Source organism: Leptonotus elevatus, chromosome 6 (assembly GCF_054856555.1).
Source record: "Leptonotus elevatus isolate MCC_2025b chromosome 6, RoL_Lele_1.0, whole genome shotgun sequence".
In the NCBI taxonomy this organism is placed as follows: domain Eukaryota; kingdom Metazoa; phylum Chordata; class Actinopteri; order Syngnathiformes; family Syngnathidae; genus Leptonotus; species Leptonotus elevatus.
In genome coordinates, this window is record NC_141244.1 from 3,991,528 (window position 1) to 4,017,573 (window position 26,046).

Genomic DNA, 26,046 nt, shown 5'->3' on the forward strand with positions numbered 1-26,046 from the left:
ATAAAAGACATTATATTTATGTCACTCACCTCGCTAAATAAAGTAGTCTGTTTCTTTCTTGCTCCACAAGTGTGGTTCTTTGCTGTGAGTGTCATGTTTGTTGACACCGGCCTGAGTATTTCCTGCAGGTTACACGTCAGAAGCACAGACATATATACTTGTATTTACTGTATATAGGTACAAACTGTGGTGTTTTCGCTGTAGAGACACAAAATATCGTGAAAACGCAGCAGAGAAATCAATGTATTCAAGGGAGCCTCCTTTAACAAGTAGGACAGAGCTGCGCATACAAGTCGTGACTACATAGACCAAGATTCCTTGCAAATTAAATACGCGAAGAAGAAGATGAATAAGAAAATAGCGAGCATGCGCACAGCAAAAAACATTGTCCCGATCGATCGAGGTATTCCAAATGCGTTTATATGAGCAAGAATTCCGGTCATGAAAGGAGTAACCCAGGAGTCTTATTCGGGTTATTGCGCGTAATAATCACTATCATCTCAGTTTTGAGTAGCAATAAGAGTACAAGAAGGCAAATATGCCGGCAAATAATTCGGGTTTTGTAAGTGACCTTACAAAACCCTAATATTGCCAATATTCGTGTTTTAAAAAAGGGTTATTGCCTGCATGTAAACTTAGTCATTGATAACTTTAATTCACTCAAAAGGGAGTTCTCCACAATATCAATCTGGCACCGCTCCAATGTGATCTAGTCGGGAAAGGCGGGACATTCAGTACAATACTTAAAGCTAATTGAGAAATGCGCAACTTGAGCACAAACTTTTATTTTGACCAATCACGACAACAAATTAAAATGTCGTTGTCATTGTTGTCGTAGGTAAAATAAAAAAAGGATGAACATCTATACCAGTTAAAAATGCACAAACACCTCTCGCTGTTCTTCATTCAACAACGAAATTGGAGTAATTCTGCGAAAACATTAATTAATTGCAGCGTACATTAGGGGGTGGGAATCTTTGACTGTCTCACGATGCGATACGATTTTTGATTCAAAATGATTTGATTGACAATTATTTGATTGACATTTGACATTGATTTGATGATTGACAAAGAATCTTCATGATCTACTCCAGTCTAGTTTGTAAGACAGAATGACAAATGGAGACATTAAAATGTCTTTAAAACAAAACAAAAAACTTTGTGGATTTTGTTGTTTGTGGGGGTATTCTGGAAAGTAACCTCAGTAATAAATGGGAATTACTGTACATACAAATCCAAACATCACTACCCATGTCCCATTTTCCAGAGTAGCAGTTGTGGTTGTAAATGATTGATCACCACTCAGACAGAGAGCATTGGAACATTGATTGCATTCATTGATCATGAAAGTGGCTGCTCTTTCTGCAAACTAGTTCTGCATTTAAAACTTTGCACAAACACCGTATAAAACATGGAAACAATAACAAAAGATCAGACTTTTAGCTACTTAATATCATCAGATATTTTATTACCGTTATTTCTGGAGTATAAAATGTATTTATATTTGAGCAAAAAAAAAAAAAAACATAAAATCGAGGGGGGGGGGTGTGGGGGTTACTATTTGGAGGGGAAAACTCAAATTAATCACATAGTATAGATCATTCAGATTTCAGCTCCATAATACCATAATGGACTCTAAGCAGGCCCTATGTCCCCCTGGTCGCTGGGCTAATGCTGGCGATAACAACGATGGCATTCAATACTTAAAAGTACTCGCTGTCTGATTTACTGAACGCAGTACTTCTCAATTATGGGGACTGTAGTTTTCACATCACTGATCTAGAGGAAGAGAAGGGGCTGAGAAAGAGACTTGACCAAAGAGTGGGGAATTCAAATCAGATACCCGGTAAAATGTCCAAGCAAGGAAGGGAAAAACGGCTGATAAGGATCCGACATTGCATCCTTTAAGTAGTTTTTTTTTGTTTTTGTTTTGTTTGTTTTTTTAAAGGGCGAAAATGTGTTTCTTTGTGTTGAGTAGTTTACTTTTCAATTTTCAGTAGCAACCAAATAATGTTAACTAAAGTCTGTTTTCCGCTAAAGCTGGATCTCTCCTCAATGAATGGAAGGGTAATTGATTGTATGTTGAGGTTGCTCACCATGGGTATGTTATAAAGTAGCTGTTCTTTGTTCCTGAGGATGAACAAAAGCTATGTTTCTACACCGTTTCTTGGAGATGATTTGAGCATTCAATCCTCTGTCAGTAATTCACTTCTTCCAGTCTATATTGCAAACATTCAAAGGAAAGTGTTTATGGTGTACCCCACATTTCTTTGCCACAGATTCAAGGTAGTTAATGGAGTGGTGACATATTTTCCGAAAAGCAGCAGAATTGTGGGCCACTGATATTCAAAGGGGGGTAGTTGGTATGTGTGTGTTTATGGGGGGCGTGTTTGGTTGTTTTTCCCAAAAGCAATGCAAGGTCCTGCTAAAATGCTTGATAGTGACATGTGCTGTGAATTGACGTATTGACTGTCATAGCTCTCTAACAAATGGCTGATGTGTTACAACTATGGGCACTGACAGAGTTGGGCGCGTCAATACATTTTGAGCATCCATCATTCTACAATCGGCAGGAGTCAGGACACCCTTCCGTCAATATTTCAAGCTGAACGGCATTGTAATGTTAATCCGTCATTCATCATTCCCTCAGTGGAATGGGTGTCTGCCATGGCATCCGTCACTGGCAGACTAATGGACCTTCCGTCAATATTAACGGAAGGCCCACTTTTTTTTCAAACCTAAACTTAATGTCAGGCTCACATGAAACTCCACGTGTTGCATATTACTGACACCTAGTTGTAGAAAAAGTGCACTGCATAGCATGCTTCCAAAGTCATTGTTTATGAGACCAATTACGTCATGGTTTCATGAAATAAGATTCCAAACATATGAAAAATACAAGCAGGAACATATCTAAGTAAAATGTAGGTTTTATAATTGTGAAGAAGTAAGAGTCATTGTGCTAGTTTGTAGACATGGTTTTAATTGATGTGCCATCAATTGCAGTGTGTAAAATGGAGATGACTAATCGGCTTGCAAATGCAAGTCTTTCCTCTTCTGGGCGAAGATCTCCGCTGGCCGATGACATTACGCTACGGCAACTCCAATAAATAAGAGTGATGTGCTCGTTTATTAGGTCAAGTTATTAGTTTAATTCAAGACCACTAAGACCAAGACTAGTCCGAAACCAGATATCACAAAGACCAAGACTTTTGAGAGTCCCGACCAAGTCAAGACCAAGACGCCATCCACGCCTCGTGTGCGCCATCGGCGTCGAGTAGCAAACATGTTTGATCATCTGGCGCCATCGGCTCTACGTGTGTGCGGCACAGGAGCCAACGGCACACTGCTACTATACCACGGCGCATGCTCTCTTTCTACACTAAATGGAGCAACGTCCTAGTGAGGACATTTTGGAGGCTCTAATGTGCGGCTTACACCATATTTCATGAAAAGCAGCCTTCATTTGTCGTGCTTTTCGGCATAGTAGCAAAACATACCGCAATATCTCTTCAGGCTCAGAGGTCGCCATGGTCACATGATCCCAAACACTTGTTCAACGCAACTTTAAGTAGTTATGCCAAACGATGGGGCAGCGCCGATGGTGCATCGTGTGCGCCAGGCACCAAGCATTGTCTAATTCTTTCAAAGCAAAACGTGCAAAAATCTCAAATCTTAAAAAAAAATTCAACTAAAGTCTTGCAACAACAAAAAAATAAATAAATCACTGTTTGTATTTAAACATTAAGATGGAAGAAAAAACTTGGTTAAATTTCAGAAAACTGATCAACTGCAGCATTTTGTGACCTAAACGTGCACGGTGGGGTCTCATAATGCTTCCTGTACTAAAAACCGTCAGTTGTATCACCGCAAAGGTTACAGTCCATACGGGGGTGGTGGAGGCCAGTTAGTAACACATGAACTAAAGGTGTTTGTTGTTATACCAAGTGTTTCTCTTTGGTATCACATTGTTGAAGTTGAAGAAGAGCAGATCTGTGCTGGTCTTGACCGGTCTCAACAGAAAATGATGTGTCTGGCCAAACCGCGACAAGACCAAGACTTTCGGGAGTCAAGTCTGAGACAAATACCTTTAAAAGACTTGTCTTGAGTGTTGCAACACTATTTTTAGGAGTGCAGTTGAGTGAAAGGTTATTACCTCTTTGAATATTCTGAACTCTTGCTTTTAGCCAGTGAAATGTGGAAAACAATAGTGTTGAATGCAAAATTAGTACCATGAAGCTCTGCGTGGATGTACCTTCCCAGCTGACCAGTTGGTTAGTTTATTGTTGTTGTTTTTTTAAATTGGATTTATAGTTCTCTACTGCATAGTATTGCTTGTTGTTAGATGTTTGTGAATGCATCTGTTCTGTTTTTGTGTTGGTTGTCCTTGGGGTAGTTCAGTACTTCATGGCAGTATAACTGTCAGGCTACAGAGTTTAGTGTGAAAGTCTCTCTCTAGTTGACCTTAGCTATAAAAGACTGATGTAATATTCATCTGAAGTAAATGATTAACCAACAACATTCAGAAAGTCCTTTGAGTAAGCAATGGAGTTTAGCAGTCCTTCTCTTACTTTACACAACAGAAACTTGATATCCCTTATACATACAGCAGTTGGTTATGATTCTTCGCCAACTGTGATGTTAACTTTTTGTTCACATTTTAAAAACAAAAGCCATTTATCACTACAGTTGTTTGTTGTTTTTACTTGATCAGTGGAATTTCTGTTTTTGGCCCTGATGCGGGTTGTCATCATATTTTAGGAACATTGCATGACCATATGTCCTAAATTCCTTGTCAGTGTTTTTATCCAACACAAGTTAAGGTGATATTCACACACAGAGCCATGTCCCGAAGGATACATTATGGCAATCTATGGGCATGCCATTTTCGATCCGACCATTTTCACTTTACCTGTTTTAGGGTCACAAGGGGCTTATTCCAGTTGATGCTGGGAAAATGGCAGACTATAACCTGGACTGATTGACTGTCAATCACTGGCACATACCATACTGTATATAGAGGAAGACAACCTTTTACATCACATTCACACCACCACTGTGTAGGAACTGAACCAACACTGCTTACATAGAAGTCACACAGGCAACCATATCATCAGTGACTCTGTGAGCTTGAATTTATAGTTATTGAGGTATTTACCCAAGTGAAGATAGTTTGCCATTTTCACATTATAATCTAAAATGGAAGTTAACAACCGCCTTCTCTCTCTCTCTCTCTCTCTCCTTTGTTCTTTCTTCTCTTTCAGGTTTACAGGCAACGATCGTTGGACTTTCATGTCTGTAGTTATGGCTGCACTAGTTTTAATGTCAAGTCAGTCTAAATCAAAGTTAGCTTAACCTTTGCGCTGCTTGAGCTTGCCCATGGCTGGTCCTTCCTCATTGTGGTAGCTGCTCAGTGCCAAGCTGGACCCGAAGACTCTTCCTCCCCTCACCTGGTCCTATACCTGCACCCCATCCCCAGAAAAACTGTCTCAGCATATAGCTCACCTCCCCAACCCAGGAATTCATTTGGCCAACGAGGAAGAGGAGAAAGAAGAAGAAGAATATGTCAGTGACTCACGGCTGCAGGCTTCACTCAATGGGTTCATGGTCACCTACAGAGATGCAGAGACCATTACTGGTAATATTGCATGCTTGTTTTATTGCACTTCTGTTGCGACCAAACATACTGCAGTCCATTTAGCATCTCTAAATCATCAAGTGATGAATTAATATATGTTTTAATAGTCAAAAGTGTTTCCTTTCCAAAGGTCCATTTAGCTGCATCAGTTTATTATTGAAACTGAACATCCAAGTTATTTTAAGTGTTAACCAGCCTGCCGCCTGTGATTCTGGATCTTTGAAAGCTGAGAAGCATATGCTGTGAGAAAGTGTCCCACAGTGGGACCCTATCATAATGTCACATCCTGTTAGCAGAGGCACTCCAGGGGACCTTAGCCTGCCAAATTCTAGCTTTAGCACTCTTGTTTCAACAGTCTAAATAGGCACATCACACAGTATTGGTCGTAGGACATGGTAATGGGTATTGATTCAAAGCCCTCAGCTAAACACCTAAAAAAAATAAAATAGATGGCTGTGAAGTGTGAACCAGTTCTGTGATTGCAGTCCAGATCCCAACAGATCAGCATGGAGCAGACAATACAAGCACATAGACAGAATCTAAGAATGAGTCCATTAGGAATTTGGACTGTAAAGGTTTGCTAATGCACACAGCCTACAGGAAAAGGCTCTCCCAAAAGCTCCATCCTTGACCATGAGGTCAGTCCCCCTTATTATTTGAAATAACAAGTCTCTTACCATCCACCCAGTAAACGCAATGTTTTGGCCCATTGCTTTCCACATTGGAGTGAGGAAAAAAAAGTTAAACGATTTGCTGATTGTTTTTGATTGGGGTTTGGAGTGAGTCTCGTCATTTGCGCCATACAAAGGCCAACTCCTTCCCCTTCAGTTAGGGTTTCCAAGACTGAGTCTCTCACTAATCATTATCACAGTCCGCTAGGGGTGTTAGAAAAAATCGATTTGGCAATATATCGCGATATTACAGCGCGTTATTCTCGAATCGATTCGATATATGGCCGAATCGATTTTTAAACATAATTTTTGTATGGGAATATTCAACAAAACGTCTTACTTAGGGTTAGGATTCACACATTAAGCATTGAAGAATGTTATATTAATGGAACATTAAGCCTTAACATTTTATTTCAGAGCTGTTCAAACATGAAACAGACTGCAACCTGTTTGTTAAATACAGTGGCTCAGTTATAAGCCTGAATTTTCAGATAAATTAATAAATTTTCATACAAATCTTACAGTGTACATGTACAAGTTTACTGATTAGTATTTTCTAAATTTGAGTAAAAAAACAAATTTTCTCGCAATAATCAATTTATAGATTTGTATCGGGATTAATCTGTATCGAATCGTGACCTATGAATCGTGATCCGAATCGAATCGCCAGGTACTAGGCAATTCACACCCCTACAGTCCGCAGACTGCTGGTGTGTGAATGGGTGAATATGAGGCTTTGTGAAGTGCTTTGGGCATCAAGCGTGACCTTATGCCTTTTCGGTCTGTATGTGCTTTTTTTAAATGACGGACTTGTGTGTGTTTTTTAATGTTTTAAATTGTTATACTTTCATTTATATGGTGTAGATGAAGCGCTATATACAAAGCAGACCATTTACAGTGTATTCCTAGCAAATACATTCAAATTTAGTGCATCAAAAAAAATGCAGTGAAGACAATGGTTGCTTTGGTTAGCATTCTAGCAGTCTCGAGAAACCATGTAAATGTGCACACTCAGAGGTGTGACTGGAGTAAATTGCTGGCGGTACTAATATATTTACTCCATTATTGACAGATTGCTTTTCTGTCACTGATCTTGTTTTTAGTCTTCAGGAGATGTTATTTGAGTTTTCATTTGTTGAGTTGTTGAGTGATGTAAAATGCTATATTATGTATGGATTAAATGAGATACTATTACTGCTACTAGTAATACTTTTATAATCGCAGTATTAGGAAAAGGAGTCATATAGTTTTTACTGTAAATTTCTGTGCAAGTCAAAGGAATTCAGCAAAGGGCAGTGCTGCCATCTACTGGTATCTTGCCAAGCTTAACTTGTCAGAAAAAATAAACAGCATTTTTGTATTTTTCATATTGTATTTAGTACATTTTCCCCCTCTTGTGGGTTTTTGTTGCTGTATTTTGTGTTCTTCTTTTTCCTTTAGTGTTTTTTGTTTGGGTGCTCATAAGTGGGAAGATGTTTGTGTTGTGTGAATAATTCCTCTCAGTCTTGTGAAAAACATTGAATAGGATTTCACATTACCTTGGTGTGGGTCATGCTTGGTTGTGGGCTTGTTTCTCCATAGTAACCAGCCAACAAAAATGCAGATACTTGAGTAACTTACACATGATCCGTAACCAGCAATTCAAAGTGTCTCAAATTAACTGACTACATGTGTAGATGTTCTGATGTTTTTGCATTCTTTCTACTTTAAATGACTGCTGACGATAATGCCAACCGGTTGACTCTCTGCCTTATTGTTTGATGTCTTGTTTCGTTTCAGTAACAAGTCATAGTTGCTCCCCTTTTCATTTCCCACAGTCCCTATGAAAAAATCAATACAGTATTGTTATTCCTACTACTTCTTTATTTACAAGTACATAATGTTATTAATTCTAATAATGTTATTAATTAATCTTATTAATTAACACATTCACTCCCAGCCATTTTCACAGAAGCAATCCCCTTCACTCGGCTGTTTTACTGGATTTTGACAGATTTTGCAAGGCCCACAGAATATTGTGTTCTATTGCTATAAAAACATGGAACCTACCAAAAGAAAGAATAAGGTCTCTTTGTTCATCAGGGGGGAAAAAAGTATATTTGTATCTGTTTCTGTTTTGCAGCAATTAGCATTAGAATGAAGCTAAGTTTCATCATTATTCACAAATCTATTTAGAATTGTGAGTAATTGAGGTTTTTTTTCGACATGGCCCAGATTCATCAGTTGCTCTTCTGCCACCTGCTGGCCGTTTGTGTAATAACTACAATTTCTTCAACCGTTCTTTGCAGTTGATGGGCTGCATTATGCTCTAGCATAAAAAAACATAACATGTAAAAATACGTCTTTGGGACACTTAAAACATTTAAAATATAACGCATTTATAAGTTTTTGGGGGCAAATGGGTTAATAATGTTATTAATTAATTTTATTACTTTATAATGTTATTAATTCCCCCACTTCTAGACTAAAAACGTTAGGCCACATAGACGCCTGCATATGGAAGCAGGGTTACTTTTAAAATGTAGGGCCTCCCGGGCCTGCCTCTGGCTCTGCCAGTGCCTTCCTAGCATGTAAAATTTACATTGCCTCAATTTCAATTGTGCATTTTCAAGATTTAAGTGTCTCTTGGATTTTGGGTAAAGTGCGTTAACGTAATGTAATGATGTATAGAATTAACATTACTCTGATGATTTCATTTTTTTCCTCTCCATTTTTTGTGAAAAATAATTGTTTGTAGCATAATACTTTTGACTTCTATTCAGAAGTTTTTTTTTCTTTTAATATATGTGTAGCTGAAATTAAGCAAATGAGTGTTAGAAAAGCATATAAAAATGCTTGGTAGGCACTCGACTGGACTAAGGAGTACAAACCTGGTAAACTTTATACTCCATCTTTGTTACTATTGTACTATTGTACTTCCATTTGTGGTGCATTGGAGAGAGAAGTGTGTGCAGCTTGTGCCAGGAGTAGAAAGAATCTATCCAGTTGGGGGCGAGAGAGAGGGAGAGACAGACAGACAGCGTTAGTGCGGGGCGGTCTATGTGGCTATCGTCATTGGCATGTGAGGCATGGTGAACCAGTTTGGCTCAGCTCTTCACTCCTCCCTCTCTCTTTAACTTCCTTTGCCTCTTCCAACCAGTGCCGTTCTCTGACTTTTTTTGCACCCTCTGCCTTGCACTTCCTGTCTCACCCACCCAATGTTCTTTCTCTCTCTTCTCCTGCTGTGGAGTCTTTTGCGTCCTTGCCCTGTCCGGGACTTGTGGAAAATGTGATAGGTCGAGGGCTCAAGGTTTTTGTTCAGGCTTAAGGCAACATGAGTGAGTACATTGTTGTCTTTGTGCTGTTTGAATTGCTGTCTGGTGAGCTACGTGTTTGACATATGGACAGTTACCCACATTCACTGTATTGTTGTCACTGTTTTTCTCTGTCTCCTGATTATCTGTCGCTGTGACATTCATTTTGTTTTACTCTCTTTTTAGTCCTAAAAACCTTTGTATAAAGATTACTATTTGTATCATAACATGGTAGTTAGAGTGCTAGTTATTATACCAGAAGTTCAAATATATTTAACATCTTAAACAGAAATGAATGTACTAAACATGGGAGAAGTTGTCTCTTAGTTTTATGGAGGGCAGCCAGCCATGTTGACAGGAGCTGTACTGTTCAAGGCATTTAAACTTGGCTCAGACTGTATTATAAAATATATTCTACAGACAAGACATACAGTGGGGGTTGAATCCAGCCTTTTTTTTCTTTTTAACTCTCCGTCTCTCTTCCCAGTGATTCTGCAATAAAATTCACTGTTATGTAGCATTAGTTGCCTATTTCTCGTTTTGATGAATAGACAGTGAGTTTGGCACACTGTCTAATATCTGCATAACACATTGTTTTCATCTGAACAAAATAACTGCTTAAGTCCATCATTATTTGGATAGTTATCAGACAGACAAAGTAATTTTTGCCATGTCTAATACTCACATTTTACATTGTTGGTTCATTGCTGTGAATGGCAGTGTGACAGTGGACTATTCTTATATTTGAACTTGAACTTTTCTTCTCTTGGTGCAGCTGCAAACTGCTACTAATGTGGTATGACCCTACATCAGGGGTGCCCAAACTTTTTTGCCCCAAGATCTACTTTTCAAGCAGCCAACCTCTTGTGATCTACCTTTATTTATTTATTTGGGGGAGAATGGGGGTCCGCGACCGTAAATTAAATTAAAATTAGCACCGTACGACACAGCCTCCATTGCATTTCCATTACAACAGGCAGGATGGAGGCGGGATCATTTGAACTGTCCAAACTTGCACACCTGCAGTGTGTGTGGCTCTGGCATAACATTTCACGGGTGGCAAGTCGCGCCAATACTGAACCATATTTACAATTTCATATGGACCACCATGGATGGAATATTGCGATCTTGACTTCACGACCGGCTCGCGAAGCTATTTTTAAATGGAGATCTCAGCCTCATTCATTTAAACAAAACAAGTACTTTAAACTGAAAGACCCTTACAACTTGACCTTCTTTGGCTCATGAATACATTTTTATTTGTCCGTTTTTTTTTGTTTGAAGCCATCTTTGCACAAAACCAAAGTGGAAATGGAAATATACACACTAGGGGATTCAAATGCATGGAATATGAAATCATTCTAAAGACAACAGCCTGCTACTGTAACCCAAACCATAGCATTAATCCAATGACGATATATTGTACCATGTAAGGCTGTATAACAGTCGCCACTTTGACATCACAGCTGTGGGAAGAATTATCAACATTGATATTACAGTACATGTAAAATCATTTACATAGCGCTTTTCCACTTACAATGCTCTCAAAGCGCTTTACATCCGACTACTCATTCTGCATCAGCATCAGGAGCAACTGGGGTTTCAGTATTTTGCTCAAGGATACTTCGACGTGGTCACAATGGCCTGGGATCGAACCCACAACCTCTGGGTTGCAAGACGACCACTCTACCACACGCTGCCCCCATTTATAGTCTTAGAAGAGCTCTATTGAGACCAGTTTCTAATATATTGGTTTTAGCTACTTGGGTAGTTTTTGACACCAAACATCTCCCCAATCAGTTACTGTGATTGGCAAATGCATAAATAAATAAATAAATAATCATGATAAACCTCTCACACCTGCAGTGCAGCGTTAAGAGTAAAGTATAATGCAGTGCAGTTCCTACACCACCACAAACTATGCTCACAATAAAACCATGCACACGTACTGAAATTAATAACTTGTACCAATGCAAACAGAGCATTGTTTTTATTGTTAACGGCATAGACATTGTGATACAGGTCTTGTTTTGGTTCTTAAATTGTTGTGTAGATTAGATTTTGCCATCAAACCACATTTTGGGATCATCAATCATGATTTCAGATTTCCGAATCCTAAAATAGTTGGTTTGGGTAGCCAGCGCTTTGTAACTGAATACACTGTGATAAAATCTTATTGGTTGTATTTGCTGAAGGATTGAGCTGCTGTGCGCATGTTTGTATGTTTCTTGAACACAGTCAGGCTTTCAGCCTGAATGAGCATATTGTGTGACTGCATTGTTAAAGAGCATGTACACAGACATAAATGAGGACACTATAACAGCAGGAAAAAAACTGTCAAAAGCAGTAGGACACCAAAAGCTATTTATTAGAATCTGTACTCTCCATTTATACTGGATCATTATAGTTTTTTATCAGGCCCCCACAAAAAGAAACTCTGGCATAGCAGTGACGATCCGCTAAACAGGCCCCATGTAGTGATATTTTTAATAACACGGTGAACTGATTTGTGAACAGATGCACATAACTGAGAGCTCAGTATGGCTCTTTTTTTCCACTGCATCAGATCAGACCATTGTATAATTTTAAATGGAGGGCGCAGAAGCCCAAAATAAATCCACAGGCTTTGTGGATGATTGCTGTCAGTTTGTTTGCCTTTCCAAAAAATAGATATTTTCATGCTAATTATATACTGTGATTTAATACTTATTAAAATAGGTATTATGTGTTAAAATAGTTCAGGTAAGTACAAGAATTAAACTGTAAGGGTGCTCTGTTTCTAAGAAACCTGGAGTAAATCAAAAGTAAGCATTGACTGAGAATGAAAATGATTGCATGAAGAGAATGAAAACATTCAGAGAATGCATTCACTTCATGCAAGCATTTTCACATTTTACCACTAGATGGTGTACTATGCTATATTTTGTAACTGCACAGAACTGTTACTGTAATTGCATTGGAATACTATAATAAGTGCCATGTGACGTCACAGTGCCATGGCCATGCTTTTAATATACTGCATATAAATTTACAATGCATTTTCCCCCCACCAAAACAAAACAAACAAACAAACAAACAAAAGAAAAAACAATGACTTTGTGTGTGTCTTTCCAGACGTGTGTAACAATACTGATTTGCCGGAACTTGAGATTATTAGCCTTTTGGAGGAGCAGCTGCCAGTCTACAAGCTGAGGGCCGACACAATCTTCGGCTACGAGCAAGATGATTGGCTGCACACGCCTCTGGTGGACCCGAACTCCTCCTTCGACCTGACTACAGAACAGATAGAGGAGACACTCAAGTACTTTTGTAAGTGCTTCTCTTTTCACGTGTATTATGTAGTGTGTATGTATTTTCTATACTCCATGATTATCATGGTGATCACTGTAAAATGTGCTAAGACTTTCCATAAAGGCGCAGATCTTAAAGTTCAAGTCCATAAATGAGGAAGTTGTGGTTCACTTTGACCTTCACTTACTAGCTGCTTGGAACTTGTATAATCAACTGCTCTTTCACTGTTGCCACAACAATCTCTCTCCTGCTCACTCTCTCTCCCTCTGTATGCCTATCTCTCTGTCTTTGTCTCTGTCTCTCTCTCTAGATACTAGCAATATATTTTCCTCTACATAAATCACAATGCACACACAAAATACCATTCACATAAGGAAATAGAAAAAAAAATTCATCATTCATAATTTATTTTAGGCCACGTCTACTTGAACAGTGACTCTGGTGTAAATTTGCTTCTATAATTAGCTCAGCAATTGTATAAATAGCATCTACTCAGAGTAACTCATTTTTTCCAAGACATACTAGCATGGGCATATTGACCTTACTTTTCTTGTTTTTGTCTGACTGACGAGTGACGACAAGAGAACAGTTGACTTTTTTTTTTAATTATATTTAACAAATTAATTTATATTTTGTACTGTTGTATGTCTAGTCATAGTGGTTGTTTTTCACCCCTGTTGGAGCCATGCTCCTCATACCTTCAAACAAATGGTCAGATGTCAACACACTAGTGTCAGTTTGCGTGAGCACTGATGGTCAGTATCTTTAATCCTTTTACTCAGCCACCTGAACTTCCATTTATTTGATCATTTTTCCAGTGATTGTAGCTAGCAATATAGCATATCCAGAATTGTATCCCTTACAAAATTATGCAAATTGTAATATGCAACCTGCTGTCTGATAAGGATTGGATGTCACATGTTGTCTGTGCCACTAGGTTATGACTCATAAGTTTCCAGTCAATATCTTGATAAATACCAAACATCCACGAACCACGTTTATCTAGTAACTCAATTAAGATTTCAAATAAATATGTTAATACTTTATACCAGTGGTTTCAAACTCATATTAGCTTAGGGACCACATGGAGGAAAATTAACAAGTGGGCCGGACCGGTAAAGTCATGTACTATATATGGTAACTTAAAAACAATTGCTGTCACTTATAGACAGCTATTTGTAGGCTAACTCTAAATAGCAGGGCTCAACTGTAAATATGTTGTTCCAAAGAAATGACACAAATGTAACGTGGCAACACTTTCTCCGTATGAGTTCCAGGCGTGTTATATCTACCGGTTTTACATATATACAGTACAGGCCAAAAGTTTGGACACACTTTCTTATTCAATGCATTTGCTTTATTCTCATGACTGGTTACTTTGTAGGTTCTCACTGAAGGCATCAAAACTCTGAATGAACTGATGTGGAGTTATTTACTTAACAGGAAAAAAAAAAGGTGAAATAACTCAAAACATGTATTATATGATAGATTCTTCAAAATAGCCATATTTTGCTCTGGTTACTTTTTTTGCATTCTCTTGGCATTCTTACCTCTGGGAACTTCTTAAAGACTACCCTTTGAAGCTCATCGAGAAAATACCAAGAACGTGCAAAAAAAAAAATTCGGAGAAAAGGGTGGCTATTTATTTATGTACTTATTGAAATTTTTTTGTCCTTTTTTTGTTAAGTACATAACTCCGCGTGTTCGTTAGTTGTCATAGTTTTGATGCCTTCAGTGAGAATCTACAATGTACAAAGTCATGAAAATAAAGCAAATGGATTGAATAAAATGGTGTGTGCAAACCTTTGGCCTGTACTGTATATTGTTCCCAGAATGCATTGTGTGGTGCAGTTAATGAAGTTATAGGACGTTAATCCATGTCAACCGTGTGTAAAATAATGTGATCCAGGTCAATTCCGTGTAAAAGTTGCATTGCTCATCTGAAGATTGCTTGTGAAATTACGAATTTATATGTTGTGATTTTTGCCGTCTGATAAATTGGTCCGACACTACAATTTATTTATTTTTTACTTAACAAGATCATCTCGCAGGCTAGATTAAATCTCTTTGTGGGCCTGATCCGGCCGTATGTTTGACATCCCTGCTTCATATGTACTCTCCTTGGCCACAACATTAAGTCGCTGTGCAGTAAATACAACAGTTCCAGTACTAGAGCTGTAATGATTGTGGAGGAATATTTTACTGTGGGTATATACTTTGTGTATATAAATTAAAATGGTAGAGTAGACAAATATTAATGTAACGTTATAATAGAGTATGTAGTGGCTCAATATTAGAAAGTTAGCTGATAAGAGCAGAGATAGCCATGTACCGGCATGTTGTAAAATATGACATTAATACTCTTTTAAATCTTATTATGTAATGATATATTTAGGTTGTTGAGTATGTGTAGTCCACGTCATCTATTCCAGCTCCACGTTGCTTCTACATGATGCTCAGCCATGGGCCTTAGAGTCTCAGCCTGCTGCTATAGCAACCACTCACAAGGGCAAGTTAGGGGAGAGGGAGTAGGTGGTAGAGCTATGCTGACGTAGCATCGGTGGGAGGCATGAAGATGGCAATGCCCCCTCTCATTGGCTGTTAGAATTGGCCCACTCCACTGTGTCATCGTTTCTGCTGCAAAACCCGTGACTGCTGCTGCTGCTTGCTCTGTCTGTCTGCATCTTTGGATTTATTGAGTCACTGTAAAAGATGCAGTGGTCCACGTGCAGAGCAAGTGCTGGGACTGAGCAGGGAATGCTGCAAAAGAGAAGGTGGCAATGCTGTATTAACTAATTACAAGACAAGATGCTGATATGAGGCAGACTGGACGATATATCAACAGGAAACCATTGATGGATGGGGACGAGAAAATATACAGACACATCTCCAGTGACTGGAAAACTGTATAACGATCAAAAAGATGGACTCACTAGATAGAAAGGCAAAGACAGATGAAAGGATGCTAACACTTATTTCTGAAACACATTGTGAGACTTCAAGACTACTGGTGACACAGATAACAGATCTGGGAACACCAGCAACAATATGGAGCATACTACCCTGACAGCAAGCTGCTAATGAGTGTGGGAGCAAAAGGACCTGCGAAAAATTGGAGCGAGTCCAGCTAGTTACCACAAACTATTCTGGGGTAGCAGAACTAGACCTTTTATTGACAGACGGATTCCATATTAAAGTATATAAGACCCCAGTGACAACTGGTCATCTCGGAGCATGCTGGGGTGTTGGAGAGATCGGAGCTATTGGAGACAACACAATACAACTGTGCCTCTGAGCAGTGAGGATGAAGAGACGGGGCCAGAGATTTGTGAGGGCTGACTACTATGAATTGGACTGGTACTATGAAGAGTGTACTGATGGTAAGACAGTCTTGTGTGTTGTATGTGGCATCTTGGCAAACTGTAAGCAGGACGGATGTTATTGTAAATTCACACGTGACAATTTATCATATACTTTGTGTCAGATAATGCACTAGAGTTAAGTAGTAAACTATAGAGTAATTGCAAACTGTCTCTTTCCTTTATTTTGAATTCTCATATTAAGACAGAGGGGATTAATTCAGAACGGATGACCTCAGTGTAACCCCTTCTGCATGTGTGTTATAATGCTGTTTGATAACCACATGTCCTCTGGTTGTTTATATGCATGATAAAGGGAGGAGAGGCAAAGAGCAGGATTAATGTTTATCTATTAAACTACAGTACAGTTTTTTTTGGGGGGGTGGGGGGGGTGTAGTATTATAATTATTACATAAGACTGGATATTGCGTTAACATTTACCACGGGCAGCAGAATTAGATTTGAGACTGTTGGTTTTAGAGGCAGCTGAGTCATTGTGAGCAACTCTTGACTCTGTGGGCATACTGTTGTGTTTAGCATCTAAACATCTACATATCCCTTAGTGCCAACATTTACATCGTGACATAGTGTAGAAGTGCAGTCGTGTGGCTGTAAAACTATACTTAACCTTGCTCTAATCATTCGACAAATTGATGCATAGAAGAACCACGCGCTTGATTGACTGTACCTGGTCATGTGACCTGTGTGACTGACCAAATGTTGTGGGTTGGGGATCGTAGTGGTTATCTCTGGTCCTCCCTTTGTCATATTCTTACATTGTTCAATTTGTGCATCTTCTGCACTCACTAGATTGTTTCATTTGCTTCCGTTATGTAATCAATTACTTCTAATCAACTTTATTACCTTTTTTTCCTCAACAGTATTGTATTTTTATCAATTTATTGATCAATGCAATGATGCAATAATTTAGATTTTTTTTATTTAAAGAACGCTGGCTGAAGGAGAATTGCAATGTTGCGTGCACAGTATGTCTGTGTAAAAACATGTTACATAACAACTGGAAGTATTGTAGACTCTTCTACCCCACTCCATCCCGAAATGTGATCTGCTTAATAATATTCAGTTGAGGCTACTACTAATTGTGAATGCACCAAACATTTCAACTAAGGAGCAATATTTACCTGGGTTATTATATGGCAGTGGTACTTGACACTAAAATGATGTGCAGTTTTTATGTTTGTTTGTTTTGCAAAATACAGCCACAGGACTAAAGCTGCCAATTTTTGTGCTAGTCTGAGATATAAAAAGGAGAGGCATGTATAAGCAGGTTGGCTTTTATTTAGTCCTTTGATTTGCATACTATCAATAGCAACCTGGCAACTGACACCTGATCAACTCAACTCAAATGAATGGCATTGATTGCATTCAATTAGAATTGAAAGATTAGATTTTGGCTGGCAAAGAGGGAGGATATGGAGATTGCCCTGGAGTTAAGAAATGTGTCTTATTCACCACCTAAAACCATTTCCCACAAGTCTGCATAGTTTTTTAAACGTTTTTTGTCGGGCTGTTTCTTTAAAAAGTCTCTGAATATGATATGGTACAAACTCGAAAATTAACCACCTCTGATTGATAATGTCGGGGTAGTATTCAAAAACCTTGAAAAAGCCACACTTATTTAAAAAAAAAAAAAAAAAAGTGCTTATCCCTGGCCCATGCCCCACCAATCCACAGTTTTTAATCAGTCAGTGTAGTGTTTTTTATTTTTTCCAATTTAGTTTTGTACTTATTTATGCTTTAAAAATAGTACTACAAACTAAACAAATTCTCCATCAAGACAAAGGATTCTGCTTTTTGAATTCTTGCGTTGATGTGTTTGTTATTGATGTGTTTGTATTACTCAAGGGGGAAAATGCTGAAATGCTAACATATAAATATATATATATATATATATTCCCTCCCAAAAAAGACAGATTATTTTAAAGGCAGACCTATAAATCCCAATATAGTATTTTCCCTTAAAATTGCATAACATAATTTTGGAACTCTCACAGCACATCCATGTCTCATTGTGAAACAAATGCTTCTTATTCAGTGGTATTGTAAAGTGCTAATGTAGAAATGTGAGGATTTTGTCTGCTCCGCTGTATCTCTGAGGCAAATACTGCACTCTCTACTCCACTATTGTACAATGCTCAGCATAAATGAGTACACCCCCCATTGAAAAATAACACTTTGAACAATATGTCAATGAACACAAAAACAATTTCTAAAATGATGACAAGACTAAATTTGTACATCTGTTTGGATTATAACATGAAAGTAAGGTTAATATGAAATAGAGAGCAACATTTTCAGTTTTACTCAAATAAGGGTGTTGCAAAAATGAGTACACCCCACAGAACGTCTCTGAAGCAAAGCCCAAAAAGCCCAAATTTTAGACTACAAGTGTCTACAGGTGAGTCTCATTATTCATTACACAGGTGTTAAGCAGACAGTTGATTATAAATGGGTGTTACTTAAAGAAAATACTTTCCCGTTTGTTTTTGTATTCATTGAGATATTGTTTAAAATGTTACCAAAATGTACGCTGAGCACTGTAAATTATGTTGCAGGTTACATATTTCAAACCCTTCCTGCTCAGCGAAAACCATATATCCCTAAAATGATGATTTAATGTTTAAGTGAAAGAATATTCCTTTGATGGGTGACTTCTTAAGACAAAACTTAAAAAAAGAAATCACTCTAAGCCAGTTTGGAAAATGCATCATGACAAGCCTAAAAACAGGCTGGCTGCAACTCACAGGAGGAACAAGTTATGCTACAAATACATGAATATTGTTTAAACTGTCCAACAGTACATAAATTCATTTAAAATGAGTTTAAAAATGCCATGTAGCCAGGGTAGTGACGTACATGTCCCGGCTTGTTCTAAAAATAGCAACCGTTGTTATGCTGCAACGATAACGGGCCCTCCCAAGTTTAATGAGATGAAGAAATACTTATCAATACAGGGCAAATGTCACCAGCTGAACAGCTATAGGCGTGGTTCTTGTTCCTGCTGCTGGCTGTAAGTTGCCATAGACACAGTCAAAATATTAATCATCATTTTTGGTAACTTGGGAATCAACTTTTTGCTTTCCTCCTCATTCTTTTCGGCCCCACTCGGATAACGTCATTACATTTTTTATGTTCTCCTTTCTTCTCAGTCTCGCTCATGCCGTCACTTCGCGCCCTTCCGCTCTGTTTTTGCGCATGCACATGCGCAGTAAAATGGACTGATCCATTAGTGGAAACTGGGGGGCAAGAGACATATGATACAAGAAGCCTTCTGCTGGCATTTTAGCGAAATGATTTGGATCAAAAACATAATTAATGTGCGTAAAGAAGTAAAACTATATTGGTGTATGAGGAATTTTATGGGGTCCTTTATTAACGTGAGGCAAACCTAGGTTTGCCTAATGGTAAGTCCGCCTCTGCTAAGTGGAGTTGTCCAGGTCCTGAGGATGAAAAGCCAGCCCAGAATTTAACATTCTCACCGCTATGCTTCACTCTAGGGTGAAGGTTCTTTTGCTGGTATGCACTGTTGACTTTTCACCAAACATGACTATTTTAGTTGTGACCAAACATTTCAATTTTGGACTCATCTGTCCACAGAAGGGACTTCCAAAAAGCTTCAGGTTTGTTCAGGTACTCTGGCAAAATTTAGATGGGCACCTTTGAACTTTTTTGTGAGCAGAGGCTTCTACCTAGCAAGCCTTCCATGAAAGCCTTGTCGGTTGACTTTTCTTCTGATTGTTGAAGCATGCACATGTGTCCCAGATGCAGCAAAAGAGGTCTGCAAATCCCTTGATGTGATGTTCGATTTGGCCTTTTACCTGACTGACTTTTTCTTGTGGTTCTTGCTGATATTTTAGGTCATCCACTTCTAGCCTGGATTGTAGTAATTTTCAGTGTTCTTCAGTTGCAGATGATCTGGTTCACAGTGGAATGATGAAGCAAAAAAAATTTCCGATAACTTTATAGCTTTCCCCAGACAGATGTGCTGTCACTACCCACTTCCTGAGGTCTCCTGAGAGTTCTCTTCCTCTCAGCATGACTGACCTGTATGGGTTCACCTGGGTAAGACTAAAGTGATGTGGTTTTGTCCCTGTTTCAGTCAGTGATGCACAATTTCTTTGCTAAACCTCTCATTTCATTGGTCCATTTCAGTGGTTAGTTTAGCTATTAATTTGTCCTATCTGATCCTACTTGACTGCTTGTTTTGAGCAATGCAGCTCAGGGTTCACTTACTTTTGCACCTACATGAATTGACCAAAAACTCTTTTTAATTTAGTTTTGACTACACAATTAATTTTTTAAGGTTTTACTCCTCACACACCAATGCCTCTATGGTCAAGCGCCCCTCTACCTCAAAGAACTCCTCAGTCCACAAAACACAACACGTTCCCACCGCTCTAACCACTTAAACCTCCTCCACTCATCCAGGACTAAATTGATGACCATGGGAGATAGGGCCTTCTGTGCTACTGCCCCACGTCTGTGGAACACTGAGGGCACCACAATCTATTGACTGTTTTAAAATAACTCAATACACTTCTTTTTAGCAGAACCAATGGTCTCCCTCCTAGCTGTTTTTTTTATATTTATAATTAAATGTGTGTTAATTAGTCAAAGGTAACTTGAGCAACTTTGTTACTGTAATTTCTCGAGTATGACATGCACTTGAATATAATATGCAAAATTGCCCTCTAGTAGTTGGATTTTCCTTGTGCCTACGTATAAATACGCCCCCCAAAATTGTGGGTATCCATGCTAAAAACGTTTTACACTATTATCCTCATAGTGGTAATTTGTATTTTCTTATTTATTTTTAAGAAAATGTTAGTGAGAAAAGCATAGTTGGTACAACCAGTTGTAGTAGCGGCAGTCCAGTAGCATACTTATGCGCGCGTGCGAGTTGTTGGTGTATAGTCCCTACCAGGCATTATTTCACAGGCTGCTGTTGTGACTGGAGAGGCTGGCTGCTGGGAGAGCTAGAAGCAGGTGGTATAGCAACAGTAGTTTCTGTAGCGACATGGAGTAGCGATGCAAGAAGGGGTTTCCCGAGCAAAATGTTTAAAGGTAGCCAAATGGAGACCCTGTTGTGATGGAATCTAGTTGCAATATATCAGATAAACAGGACAACATCATTTAGCTTTGATAATTGAGTATCGTAGCAGAGGCCCAAAAGCCGAACCATTTCTTTGGAAGGGGAAAAACCAGATCAAACCGATCATAACTTTAAAAATGAACTATTGTATTAGAATTAAAGAACACTGTGGTAGGAGACACAACATGCCCTCTAGAGAAGGCACAACTTCAAACCTGAGACAACTGAAGCAGTTTGATTACAAGGAATGGGCTAATATATCTGTTAACAAGTGTCAAATTCTCATTGACGGTTACTGTAATCATTTGATTGCAGTGATATGCTCAAAAGGTTGTGCAGCAAAACATTAAGATAAGGGTACACATCAAGTTGCCAAACAGCACAGTGACTACTTTACTCTTTAGACTCACTGATTATTGTGATTGTGAAAACACCTGTGAGTCTAATTAGAGGAAATACTTTCGTTTAACATGTCTCTATGGTCAAAACTAATGCTGCACAATATTGGAAAAACATGCAATATGTGATATTGTTGTTGAATATTGTGATTGCGATATTTAACATATACCTAAAGAAATGACATTATGAAATTAAATTTTTTGATGCAGCAAAATAAGCAAGTGCAATGTATTCTTAGTTAATTGTAATTGCCCTACATAATGTTCAACTATTGGATGACGATATAAATTTGCGTCTGACTGGTCAAATTCACATAAAAGCATACAATTCCATAACAAACTGTCTTTGCAACATGCATATTAGAGGGGCCATTAATTTTGTCCAGGCCTTATGAGTTGTTGTTTTTTTTAAGTACCACAATTCAAAAGCAATATCTTATACTCACTGTTTAATTGTCATTTATGTTTTATTTATTATTATTACTTTTGTCAGATTTAATTTATTTGTGTGACCAATGTGTGTTTATTTTTCTCTCATTAACAGAGGAGTACCAACAATTTTGTCTGTGTATAACTAACCATGACAAGTGGTTTTAAGTAGGTTTTAATAATAAAATAATCTGTATAAGCATAAGAAAAGAAAAAGGCTTTTGGAATACAAGAAAAAGTATTAGTGACTAGAAAAACAAATGTCAAGGTGAATCACTATACAAATTGTGCGGCACTCTTTTGTTGCCTGCACCATTACATCTAGTGTACTGCTATTGAGTTGAGTTACTCAAGCGAAAGGGAACTCGCTAAGCTGGCGTCAGTTTATAGAGCAATTTCAGTAATTAACAGGCGCTAATGAGCAGAAAGTTGGGCTCCTAGGATGCGACCCACATTCATTTATGGAGTACAGTTTGTGCTTTGACATGTACGGAGCATAACCTTGACCACTAAAGACTGTGTGGCCACACCCTGGAAACAGGTGCATGACTCTTATTGTTTGCTGGCACTATTGTCACCAGAGAGACTGAACACGACTGTACCAAGTTACTTTCACTTTAGGGGGGTTAAGAGCTGGTCCTTCTCATATTTCATACACCTACGAAACATTTTAGTCTCTAGGGGAGTTATCTGGAAAGTCAAAAGCACCTAAATTGAACACCTAAATGTGCATAAAGATGTTATTGATATGAAATTCTTTTCATCTTTAATATTTGATGGCAGGATGAAAAATAGTCTTTCTGTGTGCCAGTTTACACCCCATCTGAGCATGAGCCATTGACTGACCAATCACAGAAGAGGGGAGGAGTCAGGTTGTCTGATTGTCACCGACATAAATACCCCCCCCCCCCACACACACACACACCATTAGCGGGCACAAATGACATGAGACAGGCTTAAGAGCTCACATAGCTGACGTTTTTTTTGTGCTTGACGGAACAACATTTTCAACCATGTGCCATGGAGAGTCGACACTTTTGACCATACTCCCAGAAATTCGAAATAAATGTTGCTTCTTCATACTAACCCTAGAGTTTGTTATGGACTTTGCACATTTTGTATATAAAGAAGTAGAATGTCTGCAACACAGGTATGCGCAATGGAATTGCACCTGCAGCCATTGTGGTTCAGCAGTTAGCACTTGAGTGTAGGATGGCGCTTCTTCCGTTTAATGGTTCTGACGATGGAGCGGACTGTTGGAAACATGACGATACAGAATTTGTTCATCTGCCTGGACAAGGAAGCACAGGACAAGAGGAGGAAATGGATTCTGAACAACTTGCAAGTCAGGGAGAGCTCAAACAGGTGCAGGTCGATGAGATGGATGAAGAGCAACAAGTTATTTCTGAAGGTAGTCTGTTGTTATATTTGTACTTAGAATTAGTTCCTCGTGGTTCATGCTATTGTTTAGAAGTGCTCTTTGCTTTTTCTGACCTGGGATATTTGTTGCAGAGAAGGGATTCTGGTTTTAAAGATTATTTTTGATGTCTTTTGTGACTGCTATGCATAAAGTGCAATGTATCATATTTGTTGGTGCAGTTTTCTGCGAGTCTTGACTGTGGCTCTGTTATTTGGCATTTGAAGATCCTTTTTCTTCAACGGCAAATTAACAATATTTGATCTGCATTTGTTCACACTTTGTGGCACATCTAGCTGCTAAATGTTCAAACATGTTGGAATTTCAACCCACCTGTCACAATGCTACAACTTAGCAAGAATCTTTGTTTTAATGAAGTGCAGTACAGTGCTAAGCATGTCAACATATTATGGTATTTCTTCTTTTTGATAACTCGGTATGACCTGAAAGTGGTAATGTGTTTTATAATCAGTGTCTGTGTTTTGTAGACATACTGTAATTAATGTTATCATTCACGGCCAATCAGTAAATTGACATGGGCGACTATATTTTGCATTCTTTCATCTGCTTTCTTGGTTTATCACCATTGTGTTTGTTGTCTTAGTGTTTGTTTTCCTTGAACTTACCTATGTAAGTATGTACCTATGTATGTCTGTTGTCCAGTGGCCATATTTCTAGACTGTCTCAGCTCTTGTAAAGCAGTCAGCCAAACCAAATAGTTTACGTTAGGATTTAATTATATAGTAACACAAAACAAAGTTTTCATTACCGTTTTTGTTAGACTCAAATACATTATCCTATCTCTTCTTCATTTTGTTTGAAAAAGGAGAAAGTACTGACTTACAGAACTCCATTACTGTATATGTTGTGTGTAAAACACCAAGAAAACATCCATCGACTTACATATGAAATTACAAGTAACTAAACAATTGAGGTCACAGGTGTCTTCAATGATGAGCATAACACCTGTAAACCCACCTATGCCCTTAAGTATGTTCTTTTATTAGGTAGTTTTTCCTTCCTCATTTGTTAATTTTGTTTTCAAGCTAATTCTCTTCAGTGTTGTCCTGGTGATTTAAAAAAAGAGCACCTGGTCCAACTGTGACACACAAGCAAAGGAAAATATTTTATTTGCATTTTCCACCTCTGTTTTGCATCTTTGAAGGCCCCCAACTTAACATGTCCCTGTAACCATTCATCCATCCATCCAGCCATCCATTTTCTTCTGCTTATCTTGGATCGGGTCTGTAACTTAAGTGTACAATGTACAGTGTACTGTACTGGAAATCTCTTTTAAGTAAATTAAATAGTGTGGTAATATATGATATTTAACATCCAGACAGCAAGATACCACATACCTTGAATATATTGGAGAGACAACATTTTACTCAACACATGCTAAGTACCATGATAGGTACATTAATGGTTTGCAGGTCTGACATATACTGATAGAATTCAACTTTTATTTTTGGGATAACTTAATTGAACACTAATATTAATCAGTCAGTGACTGTGCTAGTGACCTTAAGCCCTTATCCCATTGATGGGCAAACGTTTGCAACGCTAACGAATGTTGATTTCACATCAGGGTTCGCTCAAGGACAGATGTTTAAAATGTCCTTGCGACAATAAAACCATTGTTTACAGAGCCATTAAAAATGTTTAGAGAATGTTTAGAAAAACGCTGCAACCTTGAACGAACCCTGACGTGAAATCAACATTCTCTAGCGTTGCAAATGTTCATCCCTCAGTGTGATACAGGCTTTAGTATTACAGTACACTCATTAAGACAGTAGTATGAACATATGAAATATTGTCTAGATTAATTTAAATATACACTGTATGCTGTATTTGCTCAAATGGTGTTGTGAAGATTGCAAATACTTAAACCGAGTATTAGTAAAATAAATTAATACAGTAAAACATATTACTGTTATTTTATTATATTTATTCCTCTGAACGCCACTGACGATGAGGGAGCAACGGTTAGTCATAATTATTGTTGTAGATATACAGTATACTTGGCCTTTTTTAAATTAATTTGTTATTTGCAGTGATATCGTTGAAGGTTGGGGGTGGTTAACATTTAAAGTGCAAGTAAACCTTTCCTTGTTTGCGCAGTGCTTTGTGCTGATAGAGTTGGACAGATGACAAAGACCTACAGTGACATTGACGCTGTCACTCGACTGCTGGAAGAGGTGAGAGACTTTTAATCGCTTGATATTCAAATCAAATGAATCAGTTTCAGCAACTCAGTGACCAACAGGTGGAAAAGTAGGACAACTCAGATGACTTGATGTGTAAGAAGAAAAAAAAAGATAATGTCCTTAAAATGCCATGAACAAAAACATTGACTTTCTCTGAAGGGTTGGTTTAAGAACCTTTTAATCGATGTTTTTCGTTTGTGTCTGATAGTTTTATAATCCATTTGCCAACC

At 38.2% G+C, this 26,046-nt stretch overlaps 1 protein-coding gene across 1 annotated transcript in view; it reads left to right on the top strand.

Annotated features, from left to right (window-relative positions):
• LOC147171829 (trafficking kinesin-binding protein 1-like) overlaps nucleotides 1-26,046 on the top strand; it is a 45,973-nt gene that overhangs the window by 2,459 nt on the left and 17,468 nt on the right. The window contains 3 exon segments of the mRNA XM_086077794.1: nucleotides 5,265-5,638; nucleotides 12,717-12,911; nucleotides 25,731-25,807. Coding sequence (XP_085933920.1) covers nucleotides 5,605-5,638; nucleotides 12,717-12,911; nucleotides 25,731-25,807 — 306 coding nt within the window. The 5' untranslated portion in view covers nucleotides 5,265-5,604.